At 46.3% G+C, this 24351-nt stretch overlaps 1 protein-coding gene across 2 annotated transcripts in view; it reads right to left on the bottom strand.

Moving 5' to 3' along the window:
• CACNA1H (calcium voltage-gated channel subunit alpha1 H) overlaps positions 1-24351 on the bottom strand; it is a 205336-nt gene that overhangs the window by 75894 nt on the left and 105091 nt on the right. For both annotated transcript variants that reach the window (XM_024212411.2, XM_024212410.2), the window contains exons 9-12: positions 11231-11382; positions 9738-9923; positions 7496-7613; positions 4875-5030 (exon numbers count right to left, since the gene is read on the bottom strand). In XM_024212411.2, coding sequence (XP_024068179.2) covers positions 4875-5030; positions 7496-7613; positions 9738-9923; positions 11231-11382 — 612 coding nt within the window. The remainder of the gene's footprint in view (positions 1-4874; positions 5031-7495; positions 7614-9737; positions 9924-11230; positions 11383-24351) is intronic.

Below are 24351 nucleotides of genomic sequence, written 5' to 3'. Positions count from 1 at the left end.
AAACCCCACATTATTTCCACAGCAAGGATTCAACCCGTGACCTCTGGAGATAAAAAACATGAGTTTTGACGACCTGAGCTAGAAGACACAGTAGCTGTTAGCTGTTAGCCCAGGCTGCAGTGGACTCAGAGTATTTCAGCTACTAGAGTGGGACAGAGAGCCGGTGTGTAAATGAGTGTTATATTTGGAAGTAAGAACACAAGATGGTAAACCAAGGGGGTTGTCGGTCATGCTGAGAGGACAAATGAATAGAGGCGAGAGCCAGAGCATTATATGTACAGTATTATATATTACTTAGTCCTGCCTTGAGTGCAGGGGACTGGACTAGATGACCTACTGAGGTCCCTTCCAGTCCTACACTTCTATGATTCTACATAGGAGATTGATTGTGTAGGGCTTTGGAGAAAAGGGGAAGGTGGTTACATTTGCTTCAGGAGGAAAGGGGAAACCAGAAAAGATATTTGAAGTGGAGCTGGAGCCATGGGCATGTGAAGGGAGCTTTAGTGAGCTGACCTAGTATAATCCAAGGGAGAAGAGGACTATCCTTTAGCTTAACTCTAAGTTACCAACTAGAACTCTCTGTCTACGGCCAGGCATTTGGCTGGGACCCTTACCAGACTCGCTTAATGCATCATTATTTGTTCACTGAAGTCATCACAGAAAAATATATGGGGCAAATATGATTTTTCTCTGCTTGCTCTCTCGTATTGAATGAAACAGCTTGGAATAAGCAGAAGTATTATAAATCCCCAAGACAGTTAAAAACGTTCCCAGGCAGAGTGGATAACGAAAGCACCGATTCCCCCCCCACACACACCAAGACTAGCTCGTGAATAATTCAGGGCCCATTCCCCAGGTCCTCTTCCATTGTTTGTTTTCGTCAATGACAACAAATTTAAAGACAAGTGTCTTATCAAAGACGGGGAGCTGGGGCCCAGCACACAGGGATTAAAGGGTGTAAATGAAACAGCAATAGTGTAGCTGATAAAGTTGAATGGGCAAGGAAGGCCTCTCTCCTGCCTGCCTGGGTACGGAGCATGAATGTGGACTTGCACTTAGAAAAAAACAGGTGAAAAGTGCAAAGTATGACTGGCTGGGTCTGCCTGGCAACATCAAACAGCTGCATCTACTCTACACCCCAAGCAGAACACAAAGGAGATTCCTGGATTTCAATTAGCTGTTACAATTTTTGGCACAGCCTGTGCGCTTCATCTGGAATGTGTATGACCTCCTGTCTCTGGAACCTGCTGAAGATCAAAAGGCTGATACCGGTGGCCCTTCCCCAGCATAGACGGCTGGCACACACATTCAGCATTCTTATAATATCCTCAAGCGTCTTCTCCGAGGGCCGGGAGATGTGGGGCTGAGACACGCTAATGGACCCTGAGAGACAGGAGCTTCAAAAGCAGCACGAGTCATGAAATATGGGCAACATCGCAGGAACGAACCAAGGTGAAGAATGATTTAGGCAAAGGCAAACACAAACACATATCACTCAAATTCTACCTATTGTAACAAATTTATAGCGGCTTAGGTCTTGGTGGTAGACGCAAAAGATAAAACTTAGATCCTTCAGCTCCAAAAAAGAATAGTCCTTGCCTCTTGAGTTCAAGGAGAGCCTCATTAGCAATACAGGGCCTATGAAACACATTTGAGCTATTCTGATTCCATCTAACAGTGGGCAGTGATACATACACATAACAGTATTATTATTTGTATTCCCACAGCATCTAGGGGCCCCTGGACTCCACTGTGCTAGGTCCTGTATGAACAGAACAAAAAGACAATCTCTGCCCCAAAGAATTTACAGTCTAGGTACTCAGTTCCTTTTCATATATTACACTCCCGCCTCAAAACACATCCAAGCTATGGGAAAGTCTAGATTGAAACTTTCATTCATTTCTATTTGGCTGGTATCTCTGAAACTTCCTAATGAATGTTCTGGGTCCAGTGTTGTTAACTATGTCACCGTGGATCATTTTAGCAGTAGTAAACCTTTTACCCCCAATCGGGGATATTGCAGATTATGTATTCCTCATGCTACCTGATCTTAAACCAAACTTTGCACCCTCGATAATCTGTACGTTATTCCCTGATAACCAGAAACTTCTATGCTCAAACTCTGTTCACTTTTTTTTTAACATCATCTTAATAAAATTTTTGAATTTGTTCTTACAGCTAATGTGTTCAGCCAATTATCTCAGACTGCCTCCCCCACCTTCTTAGGTGCCTAGCACTCAAACTGTCCCCGATCAGCTGCCAGTTTTCAAACCCTCTTCAACTGGCTACTTCTATGCTGTAGCCATCTGTGCAAAAAATCTGTAGCACACTGAAAACGGATAACATGGGCAACAGCTTCAAATGAATGGAGTTCAATATAAAAATCACCACCACCAGGGTTACTGCACCTATTGGGTTATTCAGTTTTATGTTTAATCCATGAAAAGCTACCATTTTAAAATGTAAATGAATCGGCCTCAGACTTGTCAGCCGGCTGCATCAGAGTCCAGGCACTTTGCAACAGGCTTTGGGTCCAGCTTACGGCACGGCACGTGTGACTTTGAAGACAACTAACACCGCAGAGCAAAACGCCAACCTGCTGGGACACAGCAGCCAGATTCTCCATGAACACTGGTAATTCCTTCTTTTTGGGCTGATCTTGCTTCTACTAAAGTCTGTGGCAAAATTTCCACAGACTTCAATAGAAGCAGGGTCGTGCCAGTTGTACCAAGGGTACGTCTTCACTACCCGCCGTATCGGCGGGTAGCAATCGATTTATCCGGGATCGATATATCGCGTCTCGTTAAGACGCGATATATCGATCCCTGAACGCGCTCACCGTTGACTCCGGAACTCCACCAGAGCGAGCGGCGGTAGCGCAGTCGACGGGGGAGCCGCGGCCGTCGATCCCGCGCCGTCTGGACCCCAGGTAATTCGATCCAAGATACTTCGACTTCAGCTACGCTATTCGCGTAGCTGAAGTTGTGTATCTTGGATCGATCCCCCCCTCCCCCAGTGTAGACCAGCCCTAAGAGGCAAGGATGCGAAGAGTTGTAGCATCCCCAGCAACGTGCACGTATCACACAGATCCGTGATCCCGAGAAAGCTGCTTTGTGAGTCTGGGAATAAACAATGAAGATAAAATCATTTTCAAACTAGGGCTCTGTTCCAGCTGTTTCTATTCATTTGCCTGTCCTGGTACTTATCAGGAAGCTGGGAAGGGACATTTTAATAATGGAAACCATACAGATCACCTTAAAGGGGGAAAATGTAGTTGTGACAGTTTAGGAGAAGGGTGTTTCTGGCGCATGCATATTTCAATGGTACTTCACAGCGAACCGCAGCGTTGCCTCAGTGTAATGTAAGCAGAATAAAAATGAAAATGATGAGATTTCTGGGGACAAGATGAAAAGTTATCAAAAATAAGGAATAAATCAAAGATTTTCTTTCCCTCTCCACACCCTGGGAATTTAGAGAATGAACATTGAAAACCATTCCTCATTTTGTTTCTGAGTTCCCATGTGCGTAGCGCTGGTTCAATATTCCAAAGCGCCAAGCAGCCTCTCTGTTCTTGCATGTCTTGGGATACCAAAAAAAAATCCAAAAATGTGATTCAAGCCTTTTGGATCATTATTTTCAACTTGAACGGAGGCTGGATGATTTTAGGTGAGTCTCAAAATCATGTCCGTGCCCTACCGACTTCACAAAAGCTTCTTGAGAATATATTAAACCAGAAATGGGATCATAATTCTCATTTAAAACTCCATGCTCCATATGGATCTGTCCTGCTCCGAAGGAAAAAACGGAGAAGAGCAGACTAGGTCAGCGGGTTCCAGGATTGACACTTGGAAACTTCTCAAAGCAGACTGAGAAATAGTCATTTCTTTAAACTTCCTTACCCAAGATAAGGTGACTGGACATTATCCAGTCCCCTGGCCACATATACGGTTATAGCACTCATTTTCAGGTAGGGGTACATAAGAACAGCCCTACTGGGTCAGACTAGTGGTCCTGTCCCCAGTACTTGCCACCAGAGACCATAGGTTCGTACTCAGAGTGGCGAGCCCGTCCCACCAGGCACATCCTATTTTTAGCATGCTAGCTCCATGAGAGCTAGCACGAAAATGTCTCCTCGAGCTGGGAATCTACATCCCCAACTCCCAGGGTAGACACGTCTGTGCAGGTGCGGCAGGTGTAAATTCCAGCGAGAGGACACACCCACACTAGCACGCTAAAACCAGAAGAATAGTCACAGTGGTGCAAGCAGCCAGTCGCCCAAGTCCGTGCCTCACGTCTCGGCTAGGACCATGCTCTGGATGATTCAGTTTACATCTCCAGCACAAACGGTAGACGTCCCCTTAGCGACTTGCCCAGGGTCACACTGGAAACCGGGTGGAGCATGCTCTTGTGAATGCCACGCAAGTGCTCTAACCACTGGATCATCCTCTCAAGGATGGACCCAGCAGAGCTAGCCAGGCATCACAAGGGCACCTCATCACAAGCTTTATCACTCCTACTCTGCTTATACCGGTATAACTGCATCCACCCTAGGACTTATGCCAACATAGCTATGTCAGTAACTGCCCCCACCCCCAACTAGCCATCACAGCGACACCAACTTTGAAGTGTAGACCAGGCTTAATTCAGTTTGGCCCTTTCCCCCATGAGCACTGGATTATCAACGTCCTGTCTTGTACCAGGTGGGATTTACTGGAGGGTCTGGGGGGCCAGGTACTGTTGTGGTCCTTGGAGGATCATTTAGAGATAAGCTGCTATTTCCCTACTGATGAAGAGCTCATGAGACTGAACCCCTCACCCATTCCCTACGTGCAGCTGCCAGTTCCCTGCCCCAGCACTTTGCTAAGCCCCCTTACCTCTGCTTGGAAGCCTTCTACCAGGATGGCAACTAGGAGGTTGAAGAGCACGTAGTTGCCAAAGGTCATCAGGGCCACGAAGTAGAGTGCCGCCCACGAGGAGGTGGATGCCATGCCATTGTAGAGCACCACGTTCCAGTCTTCCTGGGTGAGGATCTGCGTGGAATGGGGAGGAAACGCTTTCCGATTACTCCTCTCTGCTCGCCGGGAGCAGCTGGTTTAAAATGCACATTGAATCACTGATTTATCCCTTTCTCCTTTACAGAAGCAGCACCCGCTCTCCTTTCTGACCTCCTAGAGATCTAACCAGATGAGACCGCAAAGGATCTCTTTATTTAGATCTCAGCACATGAGATAGATCTGCAAGCTGCGGCTTCCCCCTGAGATACTCTTCTGCACTAGGTCCCCTGTCAGCTCACCTAGTAGCATTATGACCCACAAAGGTTGCTAGTTCAAATCTCCACTCTGGTAATGTATTGGGTGCACAAGCAGCGAGTTCTACTAAGTGGTGGGGAAGTTCCCAAATGATTATGTGTACTCTGGTGATCGGCTACCAGTTGATAGGCCTGCCATGGCACCATCAGTTTTGTGCTAAGAGATAGTCACCCTTTTTCAGGGCCACGTTTTCCTTTCATCAGAATATTTTTTCTCATTATGAGTTAACTGGAGTTGGGGAAAAACAACCCAGGTTTTCCTCACAGTCATTGACACGAGGGATCTCCAGCAACTCAGGAAAGGAAACAACTGCTTGTTGGGTGGAAAAAAGATGATAAACTGGCAGGAAAACATATTTTCTTTGAAAAGACTAGTCTGACTATAAGGAGCCTTCATAAGAGTCACTCAAGATATTCCTAGCCTACCAATTTTTCCATAGCTGAAAAACCCAGGGATTAAAAAAAAAAATAAGACGATGGTTTCTTGCCCTTCTTTAATCCAGACTCTACAATGAAGATGTCCTCTAGCACTGCTGTAAAACAGGAACAACGAGTTGGCGGCATCTGGGGGTGGGAAAGCATATTCGGCTGCATTTAGTCCTGTGCCTCCCATTAGTTCTGTGCCTCCCCTTAAGGTTATGTCCTTGTGCATCACGCTGAATCTAGTTACACACACGACTTCGAAGGTTAAAAATAAATACATGAGCCGCTATTAAAACAGTATGAGCCTCATGGAAGTGATGTCAGTTTCCCCTCGCAATGAACTAAAATCCGTCTTTGTTTATATAGAGGCGAGCTAACATTCTGCATTATGGAGAGTTTGGATCAGTTTGCACATGGACTGCAACTAGGGTGACCAGACAGCAAATGTGAAAAATCAGGACGGAGATGGGGGGTAATAGGAGCCTATATAAGAAAAAGACCCAAAAACCAGGACTGTCCCTATAAAATCGGGACATCTGGTCACCCTAACTGCAACTCATTTATTGAGGTGCATCTGTCCTGTACCGAGGAATCCTGCTTAACATTCCCAAGCTCTCCTCCACTATATGCAATGTACGTCTGTTGGTGGTTGTAAGGGGGCCATTAATATACTCACTCTGCTTCCCATTACAAGGGCTGATTTCTTAAGCAGAAAGACAGCTAATGTTACGGAGAGATACCTTCCTGGAAATTGCTGCTTTATTGCTCTGTTATGAAATATATGAGTCATTCCAATGATACCTTAGATCTTGTCTACACAGGAAAGTCGGCTAGTTTACATAGAGATTTTCCAGTCCTCTGCCTTGCTTTTCTTTTGTGTCACAGTCTTTACCAGTCCAGCAATCCTCATCCCAAATCCACTGTTTGTGTAGCCAGCACCTACAAAATTTGCTGAGCTAGATTGACCTGAGACAGTCTGTTCTTCCCCCAATTCTAAAACACAGTATTTTAAAAAAGTGAATTTCAGTGCTGGAGGAAGGTGTTGGATTGGTATCCTTGGAGACAGAAGTCTTCTGTTTATTCATGGAACAGGTACAGCACTGAATGGTTTTAGAAGCCTCCTTCACAATGACCGATATGTGTCAACCTGACTTGTATAATGATTGCAGCTGGGCAAAATTTCTTGAATTTTGGGCAAAAAAATGCAGATTTGGGTCAACTGAAACATTTAATGCATTCATGTTGAATCTGCTGAAATGTTTCTGTCTGGGAAAAAAAAATTCCCTCAAAGTCAAAATATTCTGTTTGCTTTTTCCTTATACCTAAAAAAATCAAGATAAAATCTGAGACAAAGTTAAAAAAAAAAACCCTGAATATAACAAAATGTTTTTGGGGAGTCAAAGTGTTTTGAGCGACCAGAATTTTTTTCCTACTTTTTAGTTTAATCAAAACTGAACTGAGAAAATCTGCTATTATTTGCACAAGTGTAATGATATGAAAGTGCTGCTCAATCTCTATTCCTTCTCAGGCTTTGGCCTTTGCTAAGAAGCGAGATCATTATAGTGGTGGGGTTTGTGACAAGGGCATCTGCCCACTCAGAGCTAGCCTGAGACCACTCGATTCATTGGGAAGAACTGAAACAAACCTCTTTCATGGTAAGTTTGTCCAATTAACTCTGTGATGCTGTTAATGAAGTTTTTTGAAAGGCAACAACATTTGTCTGCTTGGTAGAGAATAAAACTCATCAGCGGTCCCAGATCTTACCTGAAACACGGTCACAATGGCCCAGAGCAAGGAATCAAAATTCTTTCTGTCTGGAACTGTGTCCCCCGTATCAGTTTTCAAGCTAAACTTGCATCCAAAAAGATGCATGCCGAGAATGCTGGAGAGGGAAAGGAAGCGACATAGAAGACATCACTGCATGAGACACATGGTTTTAGGGAGCAACCTAGGGCTTTGGGGGTCACTTTCTTTGCACAGCTGCACATTATGGGTCTATTGAGAGTGCTATCTGTGCTCCTGCAGGCAGGAAATGAGACCTCCTTAGAGGAGGACACCAACTACAAGGTGAATCAGAGCACGGGTTTGCTATATGCAACAAAAGAGCCTTTCCAGAAGGTGAAAGCAGAATAGCATGACTTAGATATAACCTTTTTCCTTATGTTCCTGCACTAACTCCCTGGTGAACCATCACCAAATGTACTGGTTCTTGAGGCCCCCAGCCTCTACTTGCCATTTCAGTCCAGATGCCTACAGATGACCCACCATTTCAGAGCCTGATGGCCTCTGGGTTCCATTGACCCAGCTGTAATACTAGTCAGTGAGCTTTCTATACCTTATGCAGCCTTTGACTGGGAATGGATGTTACTGGTCCAAGGAATTATGGGTGACATGGCTGAAGACTCTTCAAACAATCCATCTCCATCTCCAGTATCCTCTCTGAGGAATTTCTGGAGAGGGCTGTGGGTGCTGGAGGGGCTACTTTCCGTTCATTATATAGGACTCAGGCAAAAAGCGGATACCTTCGCTAAATGTGAGTGTAACAAAGCACATTTGACCTGTCACGGCTCAGGCCAACCAGGTCCCAGAAATTTTCCCAGAAAGGGATCTTCTATGAGAAATGGACCTTACAGCTGATTTGACCACTTCCAGGATCTTGAGAGGGTCACTCAATCTTCATTAACCATTCAGTCCTCATACTCTTTGCTGATAATGCCAACAAAGCGGCCAATTAGTGGCAGCTGCAATGGTAGCTGTTCCCCCACTTTTGAGTTCCTTCTATCAAACAGCGTAATGGATATGTGGTCAGGAACTATTCCGTATGACGTAAGCATGACAAATATACAATATGCATGACGAATATACAAGTATGAATGACATCAAACAGAGAAAGAATAGAGAAAACAGCTTGGAATTACACAAACCAGGAGAAACATTCAGAAGATTTAACAGTTGACATAAATTGCTTGCGCTTTCTGAGTATTTAATAAAAAATACCATCTTCCAAGATGTTTGCCATAGGTATTGGGGCAAATTCTCAGCTAATCTACACTGAAGCCAGTGGGCCCACATCCATGGAAATAAGCGAATTTGAACCATCTGAGAATCTGGACTATTATTTTGAAAGTCTTCTATTTGACATGGACAGATGATCCCATGGAGTTGCTGGGAAGTGACTGCTGGTGCTACAGATAGTTGTCCACTACCAAATTAACTAACACCAACAATCCATTTCGTTTTGGCTACTAAACAGGCACTGGAAATGACCCCTGCTATTCTCTACAAGGTGGGGTACATAGCCCCCCGAAAGAACATCAGGTCAACTGCCCGCTTTGTCCCCACTCCCCCTCCATAGTTCTTCTTACTTCTCTGGATCACGTATCCTCACTATTGACCTCGGTCAGAGTCAAACCCAGAACTCAGGGGGGCGGAGCTGGTGACCGGCTGCATGCCCTCTTATCAACCCCCTGAGCCATTCAGCTGCAGACTAGTGTTAAAAAAGTAATTCCTGGACCCCATACTTCCTCCCTCTAAAACAGGAAGCCATCAAGTTCCATTTGTGGACAACTTCCTGGGTCAGGAATCCTGGAACAGAGGGGGAAGGGAGAGGCGGTGCAGGGGCGGGGCCTCAGGGGAAGAGGCGGTGCGGGGGCAGGGCGTCAGGAGAGAGGGGTGGCACAGAGGGGGCAGGTGCCGGTGCGTCCCCCCCCCAGTTTTAGGAAGCTTCTGCCGCTCCTGTCCTGTGCCTCTCAGGAACTCTGGCGTGATTGTTTTTCTGTTGTTGTCAGTTTGTGTTCTTCATGTGTCTACACAATGACAAGGATTGCATGAAACACGGAGACCTCAAAGAGGTAAATCATCTGTTGAATATCTGCCTGTCAGTCTATTGTGAGCACTTCTGTCATCTAGGCTGCATGGCAAACATGCTCTATTGTCATTCTAATTTACATATTATTTAAGCAAGCCAAACAATTAATCCAAGAAGAAAAGCAGCCGCTGCTGGTACCTGAAAATAAAGATGAAGAGCATGAGCAGCATGCAGAAGGTGGCCACGTTATCCATCGTCTTCATCAGGACCACCAGCTGGCGGCGAAGGGCGGGCATGAAGCGTACCAGCTTGAGGACCCTGAGCAGCCGAAAAGTTCTCAGCACAGAAAGGCCTCCATCGGATTGGCCAATGATCTCCCAGACACTACGGGAGCACAAGAGGGAAAACAACAAACTCACTGTCCTTGTCTGACTCGTAGCAGTTTGGTGTACAGTACAACAAAACCCGTAGCTAACTGGATTGTGGGTAGCTCACAGGGTGTCTGGCCCAGCCTGTGACCTGGGATCAGAGAGCGCTGTAGGAACAGATGGGACTTACAAAGGTAGTGTGGGTGGGGGGAGGTCAACTTGTATATTTGCCTCTGCTGCTCTGCCTCCTTCTTGACTTTGGAAAGATCTCAGAATTAGCCCCCTTCAATATATATGCTTAATCTATTTCCTCTATAGCCAGTTTAGTGTTGTTTAACCTGCTTGTTTTCTACGGCATCTAGCGATAAAGTAAATGACTTAATGGTCTTCTATATGCACTGTTGGTCTGGACCATTGCAAATCAGAGCTGGGCTCCAGCCACAAAATTTAGATCAGGATTTTGGAAGGCCCTGAAATTCCAGAGGGTTCAAACATGGGGGTTTTAGTTCAGATTATTATTATAAAGAGATGGAGCCAGGTGTAAAATTGGGTTTGGAGTTTGAACAATCTGAGTTTGGAGTTGTTTGGATCTGGGACTTTGGTCTGGATCCCTCTCTAATTGTCATGACGTATTTCAACGCCAGGGGCCCAGCCATCAGCTGGTATAAAACGGCATCCCACCATGGACGTCAACGACCCTATGCTGATTTACACCGACTGAGGATCTGGCCTGAGATTTTTCTTTCTCAAAATTAGAGTGAATTTAGCAGCCACGAAGCTCGGGGGATGACTGGTGTGGGCCAAGCCAGTTACAGCATGGACAGATGCAGAAGAAGCCTTTCCTACGCACATGGGCCAGCACAACCCACCCCAGATCTGCAGCATGCCTACCACTTGTTGGGAGCCCTCTGTAGTGGGCACCACACCCATTACCTATTGTATCCTACCTTCTCACAGCGTTGCCCTGTTCCTGCCTTTCCGGGTCATGTATTCATGTATTTGTTCTGGGAAAACACTGTACTGCTGCAACTTGGGGTCATTACACTTCTTTCCCCAGAACTAGTTCTGCTGGGTTTCAGTGGAAAATTCACCACGCCGCCAGATGTGTGGCAGAAATAGAACTCCTCGTCTGTCACGTCCATTTCGTTTGGACAGCACTTCTAAAGATACAACCCTAAAAGGCCAATATGCTCTTAATCTCCCTGAGCTCTAAATTCAGACTAAGCCACATCACTCCTACCCCCTGCATGACATGACTTGTCTAAAGTTTCCTGGAGCTACTTGGAGGCGAATGGTGGAAAGTATCATGCAGCGTGCAGTGACCTGATGATGACTATGATCCCGTCGAAGATGTTGTATGGGTTCTTGATGTAACCGAAGATACCAAAGGCAAGGAGCTTAAGGACCATCTCCAGGGCAAACATGCTGGTGAAGACAATGTTACTGATCTCCAAAGCGTTGGTCAGTTCGTCCGGCTACGAGACAGAAAGACACATAATCAAGCTGATACATAAGGAGAAACATGGAATTTTTTTTTATTATTCCGCATGGTAAACACACTCATTTCCTCAAGGGATTTATTGCACTGTTTCACTTTGCACATAATAAAACCCTATGCAAATCCGTACATCTGGGAACAAAGGAGGCAGGCAGCACCTACAGAATGGGGGACTGTCCCCAGGAAAGCAGCGACTCGGAAAAGGATTTCGGGGCCCTGGTGGACAAACCACACAACATGAGCTCTCAATATGAAGCTGTGGTAAAAAGGGCTAACGCCATCCATGGATAGATAAATGGAGAAGTGAGGAAAGGGAGGTGATTCAGCGGTGGTGAGACTTCATAGACAAACTTAGGATGTAGGCAGTTACATGTTTCTGTGGTTAAACACTTCTGGGGGGGAGGAATAGCTCAGTGGTTTGAACATTGGCCTGCTAAACTCAGGGTTGTGAGTTCAATCCTTGAGGGGGCCATTTAGGGATCTGGGGCAAAAATCTGTCTGGGGATTGGTCCTGCTTTAAGCAGGGGGTTGGAGTAGATGACCCTCTGAGGTCCCTTCCAACCCTGATATTCTATGACTAATCCTGGAATTCTGGTGTCCACGTTTCAAAAAGTACGTTAAAAAACTGGAGAGGGGACAGAAGAGAGAGGCAGTGCATAGGAAGGACATTCTATCAGGTCTTGTAATACAGCAAATGCCCATTTCTGTAGCACACACCATAATGACACTCATGTTGTGTCCCAGCATAACAAGATCTTTAAGCAATGCACTAAAATGAAGCATTAAGGCAAAAGTCAGCAGCTTTGTAGGATGTGCCTAGCCAGGCTAGAGGTCTATCTGTAGCAGACTAAATGCTCTGAGTGTAAGGTGGGCTTTTCAAAAACACCCAAGAGAGTTAACAAGTACAAGTGCCACTGAAAGTCAATGGGATTTGCGTTCTTAGCTGCCTTTGAAAATGCCACACTAAAAATCGAGGAAGGTTTCTTTGTGGATTGTCTCTGTTTTGGTTGATCCAAAGTTCTGGTCAGAAACCTGGAGGGGATCTTTCTAGGCTGTCCTAACTATGGCCCTTAAAGCTGATGGCAAGATCTCCATTCGCTCCAACTGGAGTTGGAGCAGACCTTGTGCGTGAACTCAGATCCATGACATAGAAAATTGACCTTCCCAAATAAACCAACACGCGCTCCAAGTTACAGCCTTTCGTGTGAAACCTTTACAAGTTCCTCTCTCACCAAACCTAATGAGAAAGAAGGGACCGAGTTTGAAGTAACTCCAGTGAGAAAATCTAACAAACAGTTCAAGGAACAGCAACGTACATTTCTAAAGCTAAATACCAGTTGCCTTGCAAAAGAAAATGAGTCTTTTCCATTTCCTCAGTGCAATAATCTTGCCTAGGAAAAGGGGCTATTTTCATATCCAACTCATCTCCTGTCTGGTAAGAGCTTCCTTTATTTTTCATGGCATGTTAACAGCTGGGAAGCACTTGAGGTGGTTATTGCATTATCTGAACTGCTGAAGACAGGAGATGCTTGTGGTACCATGGTGCAGCATAGAAAAGACACTTTGAATTCAATGCACTGTATATCAAATACTCAGCAAACAGCCAGGAATGGCAGCGGTTAACTTGGATTCAGTGGTAACCAAGGAGATCCCATCCTGTCTAGGCTGGTTATACCATCAGGCTGCTGCAAATTAACCCCTAGAACAACTTACCAAGAGTCATGGTGGATTCTCCATCACTGGCAGTTTTAAAATCAAGATAGGATGTTTTTCTAACAGACCGGCTCTAGGTCAAACAGACGATAATACAGGGAAGTTCTATGCAAAAGGAGGTCAACTACATGATCACAGGGGTCCTTTCTGCCTTTATCATCTATGAGTCTATGAAACCACCTTGCACAGGCCAAACCATTCTGTGCAATAACCTACTATGGGCTCAACCATTTATCCCATAGAGACAGTACTAACTGTGGTTAGTATTTCCAAGCAACCTCCTAATCATCATCAGTGCACACCCTGATTGCTAAAATACATTAGAGATACAACTACTCATACCATACCTCCTTGCTCTCAAGCCCCTATAAAAGGACAACCCCATTTAGCACTCAGTTGCCTGAACACCACCTTGGGCCAGAAGCTGAGATTATATTGGATGGGCTTCTCTGGTGCCCCTTGTTAAAACTTTGTGACTAAATTGAAGGGGGACGGTTGGGATGGCTTCCCTGCATATAACGAAGTCGTGCTCTCCCCAGCCCCATTGCCCATGGATGCTGCTACACCATCCTGCCCAGAGATGACTTATCTTTGGGGTTCATAAGAACACGGCTGTAGAAGACTTTGCCTTAGGATCGTACCAGATTCCATCCATTCCTGGGGGAGAGGCCACCCTTAGGCAGCTCCACGGGTCCTCCCCTCCCCATCACGTGACACAAACTGAACATTGTGCCAGACTTCTCAGTGTATTCAAGACACTGTGCAGGAACAGAGCTCGGATGGCGTGTTTACTGCCTCTCTCCTTGGTCAGGGTTAAGAGGGAGCATTCTTGAGGACAGGCAAAACTAGGGGTTACGTTCCTTGGTCTCTCTAGCCTCCCTGGGATACGGTGTTTACTGCAGATTACGGGAGAAAATGTTTGTGCTATCTTCTTAAAGTCAAGTCATTGGCAGCACATTGCTGGCCGGAGGAGAATTAACAGCATCATCTTCAGATGAAAGCTGCAGCTCAGAGCGCTTTAAAGGGATGGGGCCTCCAGTAACACCATTTCTGCTCTGTACTCTCCATTTTGTGGGGAACCTCAGGGAAACCCTGCCAAGGAAAGAATAAAAGGGATAAGAGAGAGAGAGAGAGAGAGACAGGCTGCACAGCCCCGGAAGGAGAAAGGAAAAGGGAAAGCCTTAACACGGCAGTAAGAAAACACCAGAGCATCTGCTAAAACTCCCACACATTACAGGAGCTTGATTTTGCTTTCACTCAAGTCAATCAGATTTTTGCCACTGATGTCCATGGAAACAGAATCTGCCCCAGGGCTATTAAGTGGGACTTTAACAGGAAATGTCCCTCCTCTTCACAATAACATCTGTTATCAGTGGGTGATATAAATGCACAAAGGGTGAAATTGTCCCAAGCCGAGGGAAGAATGCAAGGCCTGTGCATCACGTAACCCCTCCAAATAGGTTTTAAATGGGACTTGAGTGGCACATAGGCCCTTTCCACCGAAGTAAATGTCCCAAGGAAAAGGGAACACCCCCAAGAGGGGACAGGTGGCCCTTGCATTTGGCTTGGGTAGAAACCCAACCAAGGGCAGCCATTGCCCCTGAGATTGAATTTGATTTGGACAATGGCTTGGCATCTGGTGGGGGGTGACTGCCGCTCAGTGCACTACTCATAACGGGCTCACTCTCATCTTGTGTTCAGTTGCCAGCTGTATGTTCTTTAGGGCATGGACCATCTTCCCCTCTATGTCCGTACAATGCCGAGCACAGTGGGACCCTAATCCCAGACTGGGGCCTCTAGATGCTACTGCAATATTAATAAATTAACAGTAATAGCGAAGCTAATCTGAAAGAGGCCAGGTTATTAAACCAGCTGATTGTCCAGCCATGGCCCATGGCACGTGTGGTATGCAGGACACGCGAGCTATTTATTTGTGGGGAGAAGGTTTGCGGCTATCCACCCAGCATGCTTTATCAGCACTCTCCAAATGGAGTCAAGCCCAACTTCCTCCTAAGGGTGCTGGGCAGCGCAGTCCAACACAGGCATTTCCGGTACGACGGGGTAACCCCATTAGGACGGCCACCAGAAGCGACTGAACACCACATGAGCATTCCTCTCGGGACCGTGCTACCATCTAAAGGAAGCAGCTTCCCCCGCCCGAGGGCGTTCAGCTACCAAGTGCCAACGACACTCAGCTCAGTTACAGAATCACACTTGCTAGGTGACGTTTGTCACCTGCCACTGGAGAAATAAACACGTGTGTCTAGTTTAGTTACACAAAAACGGTGTTCATCAACCTAGGCTCCTTCCCCCTCCTGTAAGGGAGCTTCCCCTGGGGAACAACTACCAGGCTGCCAGCGCGCCCTTCTTTCCCAAGGAACAGAGAGATTTGCTCTGAGTAGTCGGCGTGCTGGTTCACGTGACTGGGGTACACACTGCAGTGAGCCTAGACTTCTCCAGGGTTCCACCCCTCTAACTCTTTGGGGACGCCAATGCTGCAATCTGTAGCTTGACTGCTGCGTGTGTAGACATCCCGGAGCTAGCTTTGATCTAGCTAGCCTGAATAACAATAGCAGTGAAGCCCTGGCAGCATAGGCTAGCCCTTGAGTGCATACCCAGGATCTCGGGAAGGCTTGGATACCCCACACTGATGCATGTGCTGCCACCGCCTCACTGCTATTGTCACTGGTGGTAGCTGCAGTCGCACCTCCGATTGCAGGGTAGACATACCCTTATGCACCAGAAGCTGGGAATCCCCAATATTAACCACTGCTTCCCACACCTTGGCTAGCTGTAATCATGGTTAGTGATGGGCTATCCTGACAAGGTCTCATCCTGGCCCAGCTCCGACCAGCAGCGTGTGTTTACAGTGAAGTCAGACCTTCCAAGACCACTAGATTTGTCACAGTGGGTCAGACCATTGATCCAAGCCAGGCCCCGCTGCAGCAGCAGCAGCAGGAGGTGAAAACCCCCCTAATGGCATCAGCGTGTGAGTTCTGCCCTGATCCTTTCAGGACATCAAGTGACCTGTAGCAGCTTGAGATTGATCGTAACTTGCATATCTACAAGTGTTAGGGGGTCATGAAATTACCTAGCAATTTTTAGGGATCCAGACACAGTATTGCGTACTGTGGCCTCTTGCAGAGATGAAGCCCCCAGTCCAGCTCCTGCAGATAAAGCTATACATGTGTCCAGGTGTTGGTTAAATCATACAAACCATTAGGAATGTCTCCTCGACTTCTTGGGGCATGTGTGTTTGGCTGGCTATTGCTGAGTTATTTGTCTGCATACACACAGCATCCTCATTCTAGCACCAGTAGCCTGTTCCAGGGCTGCTTCGCTATCTTATGAACAGCTCACTGCTGAGCACGAACACTAAATGTAAAATCATATTTTCTCTCCTCTCCATCTTTGCCTCTTCTTCTCTTTCCTCCCAGTGCGGACCCTGGCTTAGATCTCAACTCTAGGTAAATTCATGTAAGGAGAGTAAAGACGTGGTGGCATCTCTGGAACTTGATAGCACATCACACACACAGAGCATCAAGAATGTTGTGCACTCATGGTCTTACTTCTCTGCACAGGGAGAGCAAGATAGAGTCTTTCTAGCTAAAACCAAGCCTAACCAAAAATTCTCTATGGTCTCCTTGTCACTATTACAAGAGATGCCAACTCTCATGAATTTATCATGCGTCTCATAACATTTGTTGTTTTCACAAAGCCCCAGCTCTTGGAGTCAGGTGAATACAAGAAAAATCTCAGCATACATTAAGAAAAAGTAAGGTTCTAGGCTTCATGGTTGTGGAGAAAAGCTTGAAAACGTTGAAACCTAGATGGTCTCAAAAACCAAAAACAAAACAAAAGGCGAACAAAGAGAACCCATTTAAAAAAAAAATCCCATAATTTTGAAGCCAACCTCATACTTTTTTGTAACCTGACTCTTGATTTCCAAAAGCTTGGAGCAGGCAGCACTGCACAGATTAATAACACTGCTGTTTGAACTCACTTGCCAATTCATGTCAACATTTTGGTGCCATCGCTTCTTATTCTCAAGCACTGTAACCTTTGCTTGAAATATCAGTGCAGAGATTGCACAATGAAAGATGCCATGGTATCTCAAGGGAACGGGGGGGGGGCAGGAGGGGGAACTAGCACCAATGAGACCATCAATAGCTGTAATTAGAAGCGGATCTTCTAGCAGATAGCTACAGACAAAGCAGCAATGCCTCAGCCTAGCTGACATTGCAAAGCCACTATGCTTCAAACCAGAGATCTTCATTATCCTTTATTACTCATATTTGGTGTGAGGCAGAACTAATGTGGTGATAAGGACTGCTGTAATGAGAGACATTTCGGTTGCAGTCCCACAATGACATGGACACAGGAACCAGCAGGCAAAGACAAGGCTGGATGGCCCTGAAAGCTAGCTAACGCGGCTCATGTGAGTTTTTGTATCACAGAGTGGAAGTTGTACAGCACAGTCAAGCACCGGTGATATTGCCTTCAAACGTAATTACTCCCTTTCAGCACCAACTGGAGTCTAGGAAACAGCCTGACAGAGGTATTTTTATGTCTTATGAAATGGTTTGTGGCTTACAGTGTCGTTCATCTCCCACTTCTCATATCCCCCGACGAGCAAAGATCAAGGAGTAAGGTTAAGGCAGAGATATACAAAACCAACACCAATTTGGCTTGCCTCCTTCAATCATCTTCTAGGTCAGACACCAGACTAACTGAACCAGCCACTAGAAGTCACTGTTGCATCGCTCAAATTCAGCTGAACTGTAGAACCATTTGGGAAATTTTTGACAAAACTTTTTTTCACCAAAAAATGCTGATGAACCCAAACCGAATCTCTTTTTTGGTGGTTTTGGATCAGTTCTGCTGAATTTCCTGACTCAAAAACATTACAAAAAGTTTCCATATTGTCAAAACTTGCCCTTTTCTGAAATGAAAAGTTGTGTTTTTTTGGTTCGAAATGGCTTTTTGATTAGAAATGGAACTTGATTGATATTTTGTAAAAAGTGGAAAAAAGACCAAAAGAATCAAAATGCAATGGTTCAAAGTTCTTGAGACTAAACATTTTGATTGACCCAAGCTGAAATGGTTTTTTTATTTTGGTTTGTAGGATCCCAAACATTTTTGAGATGGACTTTTTGTCCTGATTTGGGACAGAACATTTAAAAAAAAAAAATCTCAAACATTCATGTGGGACAGGAAAAAGTCCCCCCCCCCAAGCCCTACTGAATTGCCATTTGTAGGACACCAAAATGCTCCTCAAAAGAGATGGTTCAACTCTGTTAGCTTTGGATACCTTGTCACATTTTTCCTGCTGTGACATTTAAGCTGTCCAGCTCTGCAATCTTTCAGACACAGGAAAGAGAAACTCAAAATGAGTGATACTCTAGAAACAGATATACTTTGAGGCTCTGCAAGCAGCTCTGGTGGACATGTTGAGTCAGAGCAGCTCTAGCTCTTGCCAGTTCTCAGGTGGCGTGAGCGGAGCAATGCAGCCCTTAATGCAACACAGGGTTACCACCTGGCCGGTATTTGTCTGGCCTGGCCAGGTTGTTTTTTAAAAATGGATTTGCCAGTTGTCAGAAAGATACTTGAATCTGCTGGGTTTTTATGTAGGGCTAAAGATTTGCACTATCACCACCATACACGGGGATATCGAATGTTAAAAGTCTCTGGGTCCAGCTAAAGATGCTGCAGTGTTCCCACCTTCCGCAGTTTAAGCGACAACAGATCAAACCTGTTGAAAATACAGCAGCTGTCTGCCCACCAGCACGCAAGCGCACGGTGTGTGTGTGAGAGAGGGTTTGAGTCACGCGAGAGTGAGGAGACGTGAAATGTGGTCAATCTTATCTGTGTGTGTTACCTCTCTAGATACTATAAGTAGGGAGTTGCGGATTTGCCTTATGATTGCGGGTTGTGGTGGGCTTGCCTTGTGTGTGTGTGTGTGTGTGTGTGTGTGTGGTGGGGGGGTGCCTTTTTTTTTTGCATCTCAGAGGTGGTAACCCTAATGCCACATGACCCATTTACAGCATGGTGCTAACCAAAGAGATTGGAATGGTAGGGATCCCTGGAGTCAGGAAGGGGGGGGAACAACACCTCCCCACTCCTAGCAACGAGGAGAGACCAGAGGGAGGCGTCAGATGGAAGAGCAGAGGCACAAACGGATCATAGTGGGACGTCCTGCTGTTGCATGGCACACCTCGTTGTGGCCCACACAGATCCCAACAACTCCTGTCGGCGAGCAAGTGGCCCTCAGCTCCATGAGGCTGTTACATGAAGCCGCCTCTATCCTGGCGGCAGCGTGCGGGGTACGCGCAGCCACACACCACAGTGATCAGCAGGCTGCGTCCACACTCCGCTGTGCAGCTACACGTGGCAGTGGCAGGGCTGCCGGAGCCTTTTAGCGGGACACCGTGCTGCTAAAAAGAGCAGCGTAGCTTGGGGATGTGAAGAGCTGTGTAGGGTGTATACTGAGTGTTTGCCCAGGTCTATGCTTTGCTTGCCTAGGCAGTGCCTCCCTGTCTACACTGCTATTTATACCTGTGCTAGGGGGCATGCAGTGTCTGCCTGTTACATGCCACCTGCCCTAAGGGTAATGGGTTTAAGCAAACCCCAAACAAAGCATCATCCTGGGTGACTTTCTGGAAACTGTCACGCCTGCAGGAGCAGCGTAAACTCCGGGACAAAGTGAAGATTTCCCGTGGGGCTGTCAAGGCGGTCACCATGACAAAAGACTCAACCCCCACCCCCCTCAAGTCAGAACCCCTTCGAATTTCAGAAGTGTTTGCACTTGATCCAAACCCATTCTTACAGAAGGGTTTCAACCCTCATGGGGCCACGGTCTGTCTATTGCTGGTTTAGAGGAGGCTTCTGTTGAATAGTAGAGAGCAAGTTTCCCACCCTCCAGCACCTTGAATCTGCAGCTGCTACCCTCACTAGCCCTGATTCCAGCCAAAACCTAACTCAGATGCAATCACCGCCACCTTTGTTCATGTGGAAGGTCCATATTTGTACCACACGTGTCTACAGGATATTTCAGTGATTTTAAACTGTGTTTTTTATTAGCAATGAGTGAATCCCAGAAGATTCAGAGGTTCATTTCAGGGTGAAATGAACAGCCAAAGATGGGACTAGTTTTCTAGTTAGCTTGGGTCTGGAAATCTTGGAAGAACAGGCGCTCTCTTGGAAAAAATCTTACACTGAATGTTTCACCAAGGGAGAGTCTCCTTTTACAGCCTGTTAGGCACCAGGAAGTTGGGAGAAATTGAACAATCAAAAAGTAATGAAAAATCCAATCACAGTCCAGCATGGATGTGGCTAAGATTAATGATGGAGGGGCAGTGGAGTAGGAGTCTGAAGATCTGGATTTATTCCTGGCTCCGCCACTGATCAACTGCGTGCCCTTGGGCAAGTCACTTCATCGCACTGCACTGGTTTCCCCTCCCACCCTTTTTCTCCCTAGTCTATTTCAATTGCAAGCTTTTCAGGGAAGGGACTGTCTTACTATGCGTATGTTTAGCATCCAGCAGAATGAGGCCCTAAACTTAGCTTGGGCGCATAGATGCTCCTGTGAAATAAATAATTATAATCCAGCAGGGGGATAAAGCCGACACATGGATTCTTCCATGTGTTTGGGTGACATTTGCAAATTTAAAAAAATGTGACTCACGTCAGAAATTCCGCCCCCTCCCACAGGCAGTTGATTTAATCCTGTGGAACAACGAAAGCCAGGCCTGGCACCAACACCGGGGAATTGTAAACAAATTCAGAACATTTAGTTTCACAAACAGTCCTTTCATTTTTGTTGTTGGGTTCTTCTTTATTTTGAATTCCTGGCCTAAAGCTGTCAATGAGATTGTGTGTGCATACGTGTGGGGGGTTTGTTTTATATTTTAAGCTCAGCCTGCAGGGATGCTGACCATAAAGATGGGAAGTAATATTCTCCCACAATGCACCATCAACTTGTGCTTTGCTTCTGGACATTTTCTCACTCCCCCAATTTTTTTTTCTGGGTTGTGAATATTTCCTTGCAATATATTTCACCTGGCTAGGGAGCCCTACAGCAAAGTCATTTCATGGAATTTAAAAAGAAGCAAATGCAGAAGAGAGAGGGAGAGAGGAAAAAAAGCCCTTTCATGCTAATTACAACTGGGGGTGGGGGGGTGGGAAATCCAGCTTTCACAGCTGTTTGAATTATTAAACCTGAACCAAGACAATTAGCGCAATACGGGATAAATCCACCCGGCGCTAAGAAGCTTTACTTTGCAGTATGTCCATAGGTTGCAGAAGCATTTGCAAGCGGTGTACAGTGGTTATGGGAGGGACTGCGTAGCAGTGTGTGATACTGTGTGGTAATGATACAGTAATTACTGAGGATAGAAACATACCTGAGTTAAACAGGTTCTAGTCTAAGGTGTTTTGTATCTAAGGTCTTGATCCTGTGCCCAGGAGTCCCACTCACTTCAGTTGCACAGGATGCCCTGGAGAGCTTGACATCAGCCTGAACCTTCCCCCAATACAAACTCAGCGGCCAAACTGGCAATAGTGGCTACTAATTTTCAGTATCTCCCCATTTGGGAGCCTAACGAGACACACCCGGGGCCAGATTTTCAGATGCGTTGAGCAACCGCCACTCTCCGTCACCTTAGCTGGCCTACAGGTGCTCACCGCCTCTGAAAGTCAGGCCCCAGGCCTCTCACGTTGGCTTGTTCAAAAGGGAGGCACCCCGAATTAGTGGCCACTTTTGGCCAGGAGCTCTTCTGAGGCTCTAAACTCTTTTGCTTAAACTTTAAAATTCTTATTTCTGACTTTGAGGCAGCTCTGCATCTCCAAGCCCTAGCAGGGATGTGAAGACCATGGGCTAGCCTGCTCTGATGGTGTTGATCATCAGAACCTGGAAGCATCAGCATTGCAGGCTCTCTTATGGGCCTCTTGATGGATCTCTAGATTAAAGGTCTCTGGATGGTTGTATTTCAGAGCAGCAAGCTCCTGCATCTTCATCCATCTGAACCCTAGCTTCTCCATCACAGATGCTTCTGCCAATTCTGATGCATTCCACTTATTCACAAGAAGTTATTCATTAGTCTGTACCCACAGTACTAAAGCGTCTATGCAATACTCTACCTCTTCCTGGCACCTTGCAAGCATTAACTAATTGCTCTTCCCAGCCCCCCCCCATGGGGTAGAAAGGCATTTCCCCATTGTACTGATACAGAAATGGAGAAGTTAAGAGATTTCCCCAAGTCCAGATAGAGGATCAGTGGCAGAACTCAAGAACGCCTCGCTTCTAGACTTGTGCTCAATGCACTAGACCCTGGTGCTCTGAGACACATTTATTCGTGACAGAGTTAAAGTCTTTGGAAGCATTTGTTCTCTGACTGGCAGTCACCTCAGCATTGTCAGACTGTCACAAGTAGACTTTGCTGCTCTACAGGGGAGAAACCGTGTCATTATAAGGCACCAAGAGGGCAGTCATCAGTGGCCAATCTTCTCCTCTCCTCACTGCACTTCCCAATGGCACTGGTAAGGGTTGGGACTGAGATTCCCCCCGCTTTCTTAGTCTCAATGGCTGGCCCAGCTGAGCACGTTCACACTCACTCATCCATAACGGAACACCGCGTGACATGCGCCAGCACATCCCTCGTCCACCCTTGCAGGGGGAGCTGTAAACAAAAGGAACAAACTGACTTCACTTACGGCCTCCCATGAGCTATACTTGAGTTGGTTGTGTGTGCGTGGGGAGGGATTACAGCCTATTGCTTTCCCCAGTAAGCTATGCAGCCTCCTGCGCAACTAGTCTGTTTAACGATGGATGGATTATGGGGCTTCATCTCCATATTAGATTTCTAGGGTTTACGTGTCAATGTGAAAGCAATTGCTAGATGAAAGCCGGCTTTTTGGGGGAGACAGAAGTGATGGTTTGGGTAGGAGTAATATCTAAAAAGAGTTGTTCAAAATTGCAGAAACTAGCTTAAATGGCTTTAAAATGCCATTTAAAATGCTGGCACCGCAAGAAGGGAGCGAATCAATAAAGTTGTTAAAGGGAGCTCAATGCTACAAAATACTCCTTTAATTTTTAACCATCACCTTAAAAAACATGCACATTATTGGCAACCAACATCATGCCATGCTCTCAAACAGTGATGGGAATTCGCTTGTCAGACTGGAAGCCATGACTCCTGGGTTCTAGTCCCAGAGCTGGAGGTAGAATGTGGTCTAATGGTTGGGAAGATAGTTTGTTCTGTTGCTGCTTCTGACTTCCCCGCGTTAATGTGGTGGGTATTTCTAGTCTCTACTCTGAGGGACATCTCTGGCCAGCAAAGCACTGGCGGTGGCCCAGAGATCAGCATTGGTTTAATTTATTTCCTTAAGGGTGGCGGGGTTCGTTCCCAGCTCGAATGTGACTGATGTGGTCCTCATTTTCCTCAAGCCAGATCTTCCTTTGGAGCCTAGGAATGGTGCTGCTGAAGTGGCAAGAGGAGTCGCTGCTGAGTAGTGCATTGCTGTTTCACTCCCTCCTTGCAACGTGTATTGGCTATGCTGCCACCAGAACTCTTCCAGGCCCTAAGGGCAACAGATTGGGACCATTTCCTCTGTGTGGCAGGCACAGGAGGTGGGGGTGACTCCATGGTTCTGACTTTCCCCTCCCTCCTAGTCCTTTTGGGTTGGCTAGTGCCAATCTCCCACAAAGTTCTTGTGCTCAAGTGAGCTCGAGGACTAGAAATGTGACAGGTCATCTTATGGAGGGGAGGTTTCCTTGCACACCTGTGCATCTGGCCCTTAGCATTTAGTCCACAGTAGGGTTGGTCATAAAGGAACCCTTGTTTTCTCATGTCAGCACCTCAAGTCCACTCACAGGCTGGGCACTGTCAGCAACAAGCATGTAAGAGACATTTGCTGCAAAGGATCAGCCTTTATTTCCCATTATGGTTCAATGACCCCAAACGTGCAATGAGTCTGTAACTGCTTGATGAGCCTGTGACCTAAGCTGGCTGAATGACACGCAAAGCAGTTTGGCTTGGATCACTGTGTGTACAACCAGAGATGGCTCAAAAGCCAGTGCTGCAACCTGACCCGCTTGTCAAGGCCCAAACTAAAGCTCCTTCAGGTGTCACTGCCAGAGCTGACGGGGGTGTTATGTTATTAGCCTGTCCAGTGCAAAGTGATCAGACCTCGGCATGAATGGCTGATTGGGCGGCCGCAGCTTTGGGCTATCCCC

The sequence above is a fragment of the Terrapene carolina genome, unplaced genomic scaffold (assembly GCF_002925995.2).
Source record: "Terrapene carolina triunguis isolate 2854851 unplaced genomic scaffold, T_m_triunguis-2.0 Scaffold93, whole genome shotgun sequence".
NCBI classification, from domain to species: Eukaryota; Metazoa; Chordata; order Testudines; family Emydidae; genus Terrapene; species Terrapene triunguis.
This window is presented reverse-complemented; position numbering and strand designations above follow the sequence as displayed.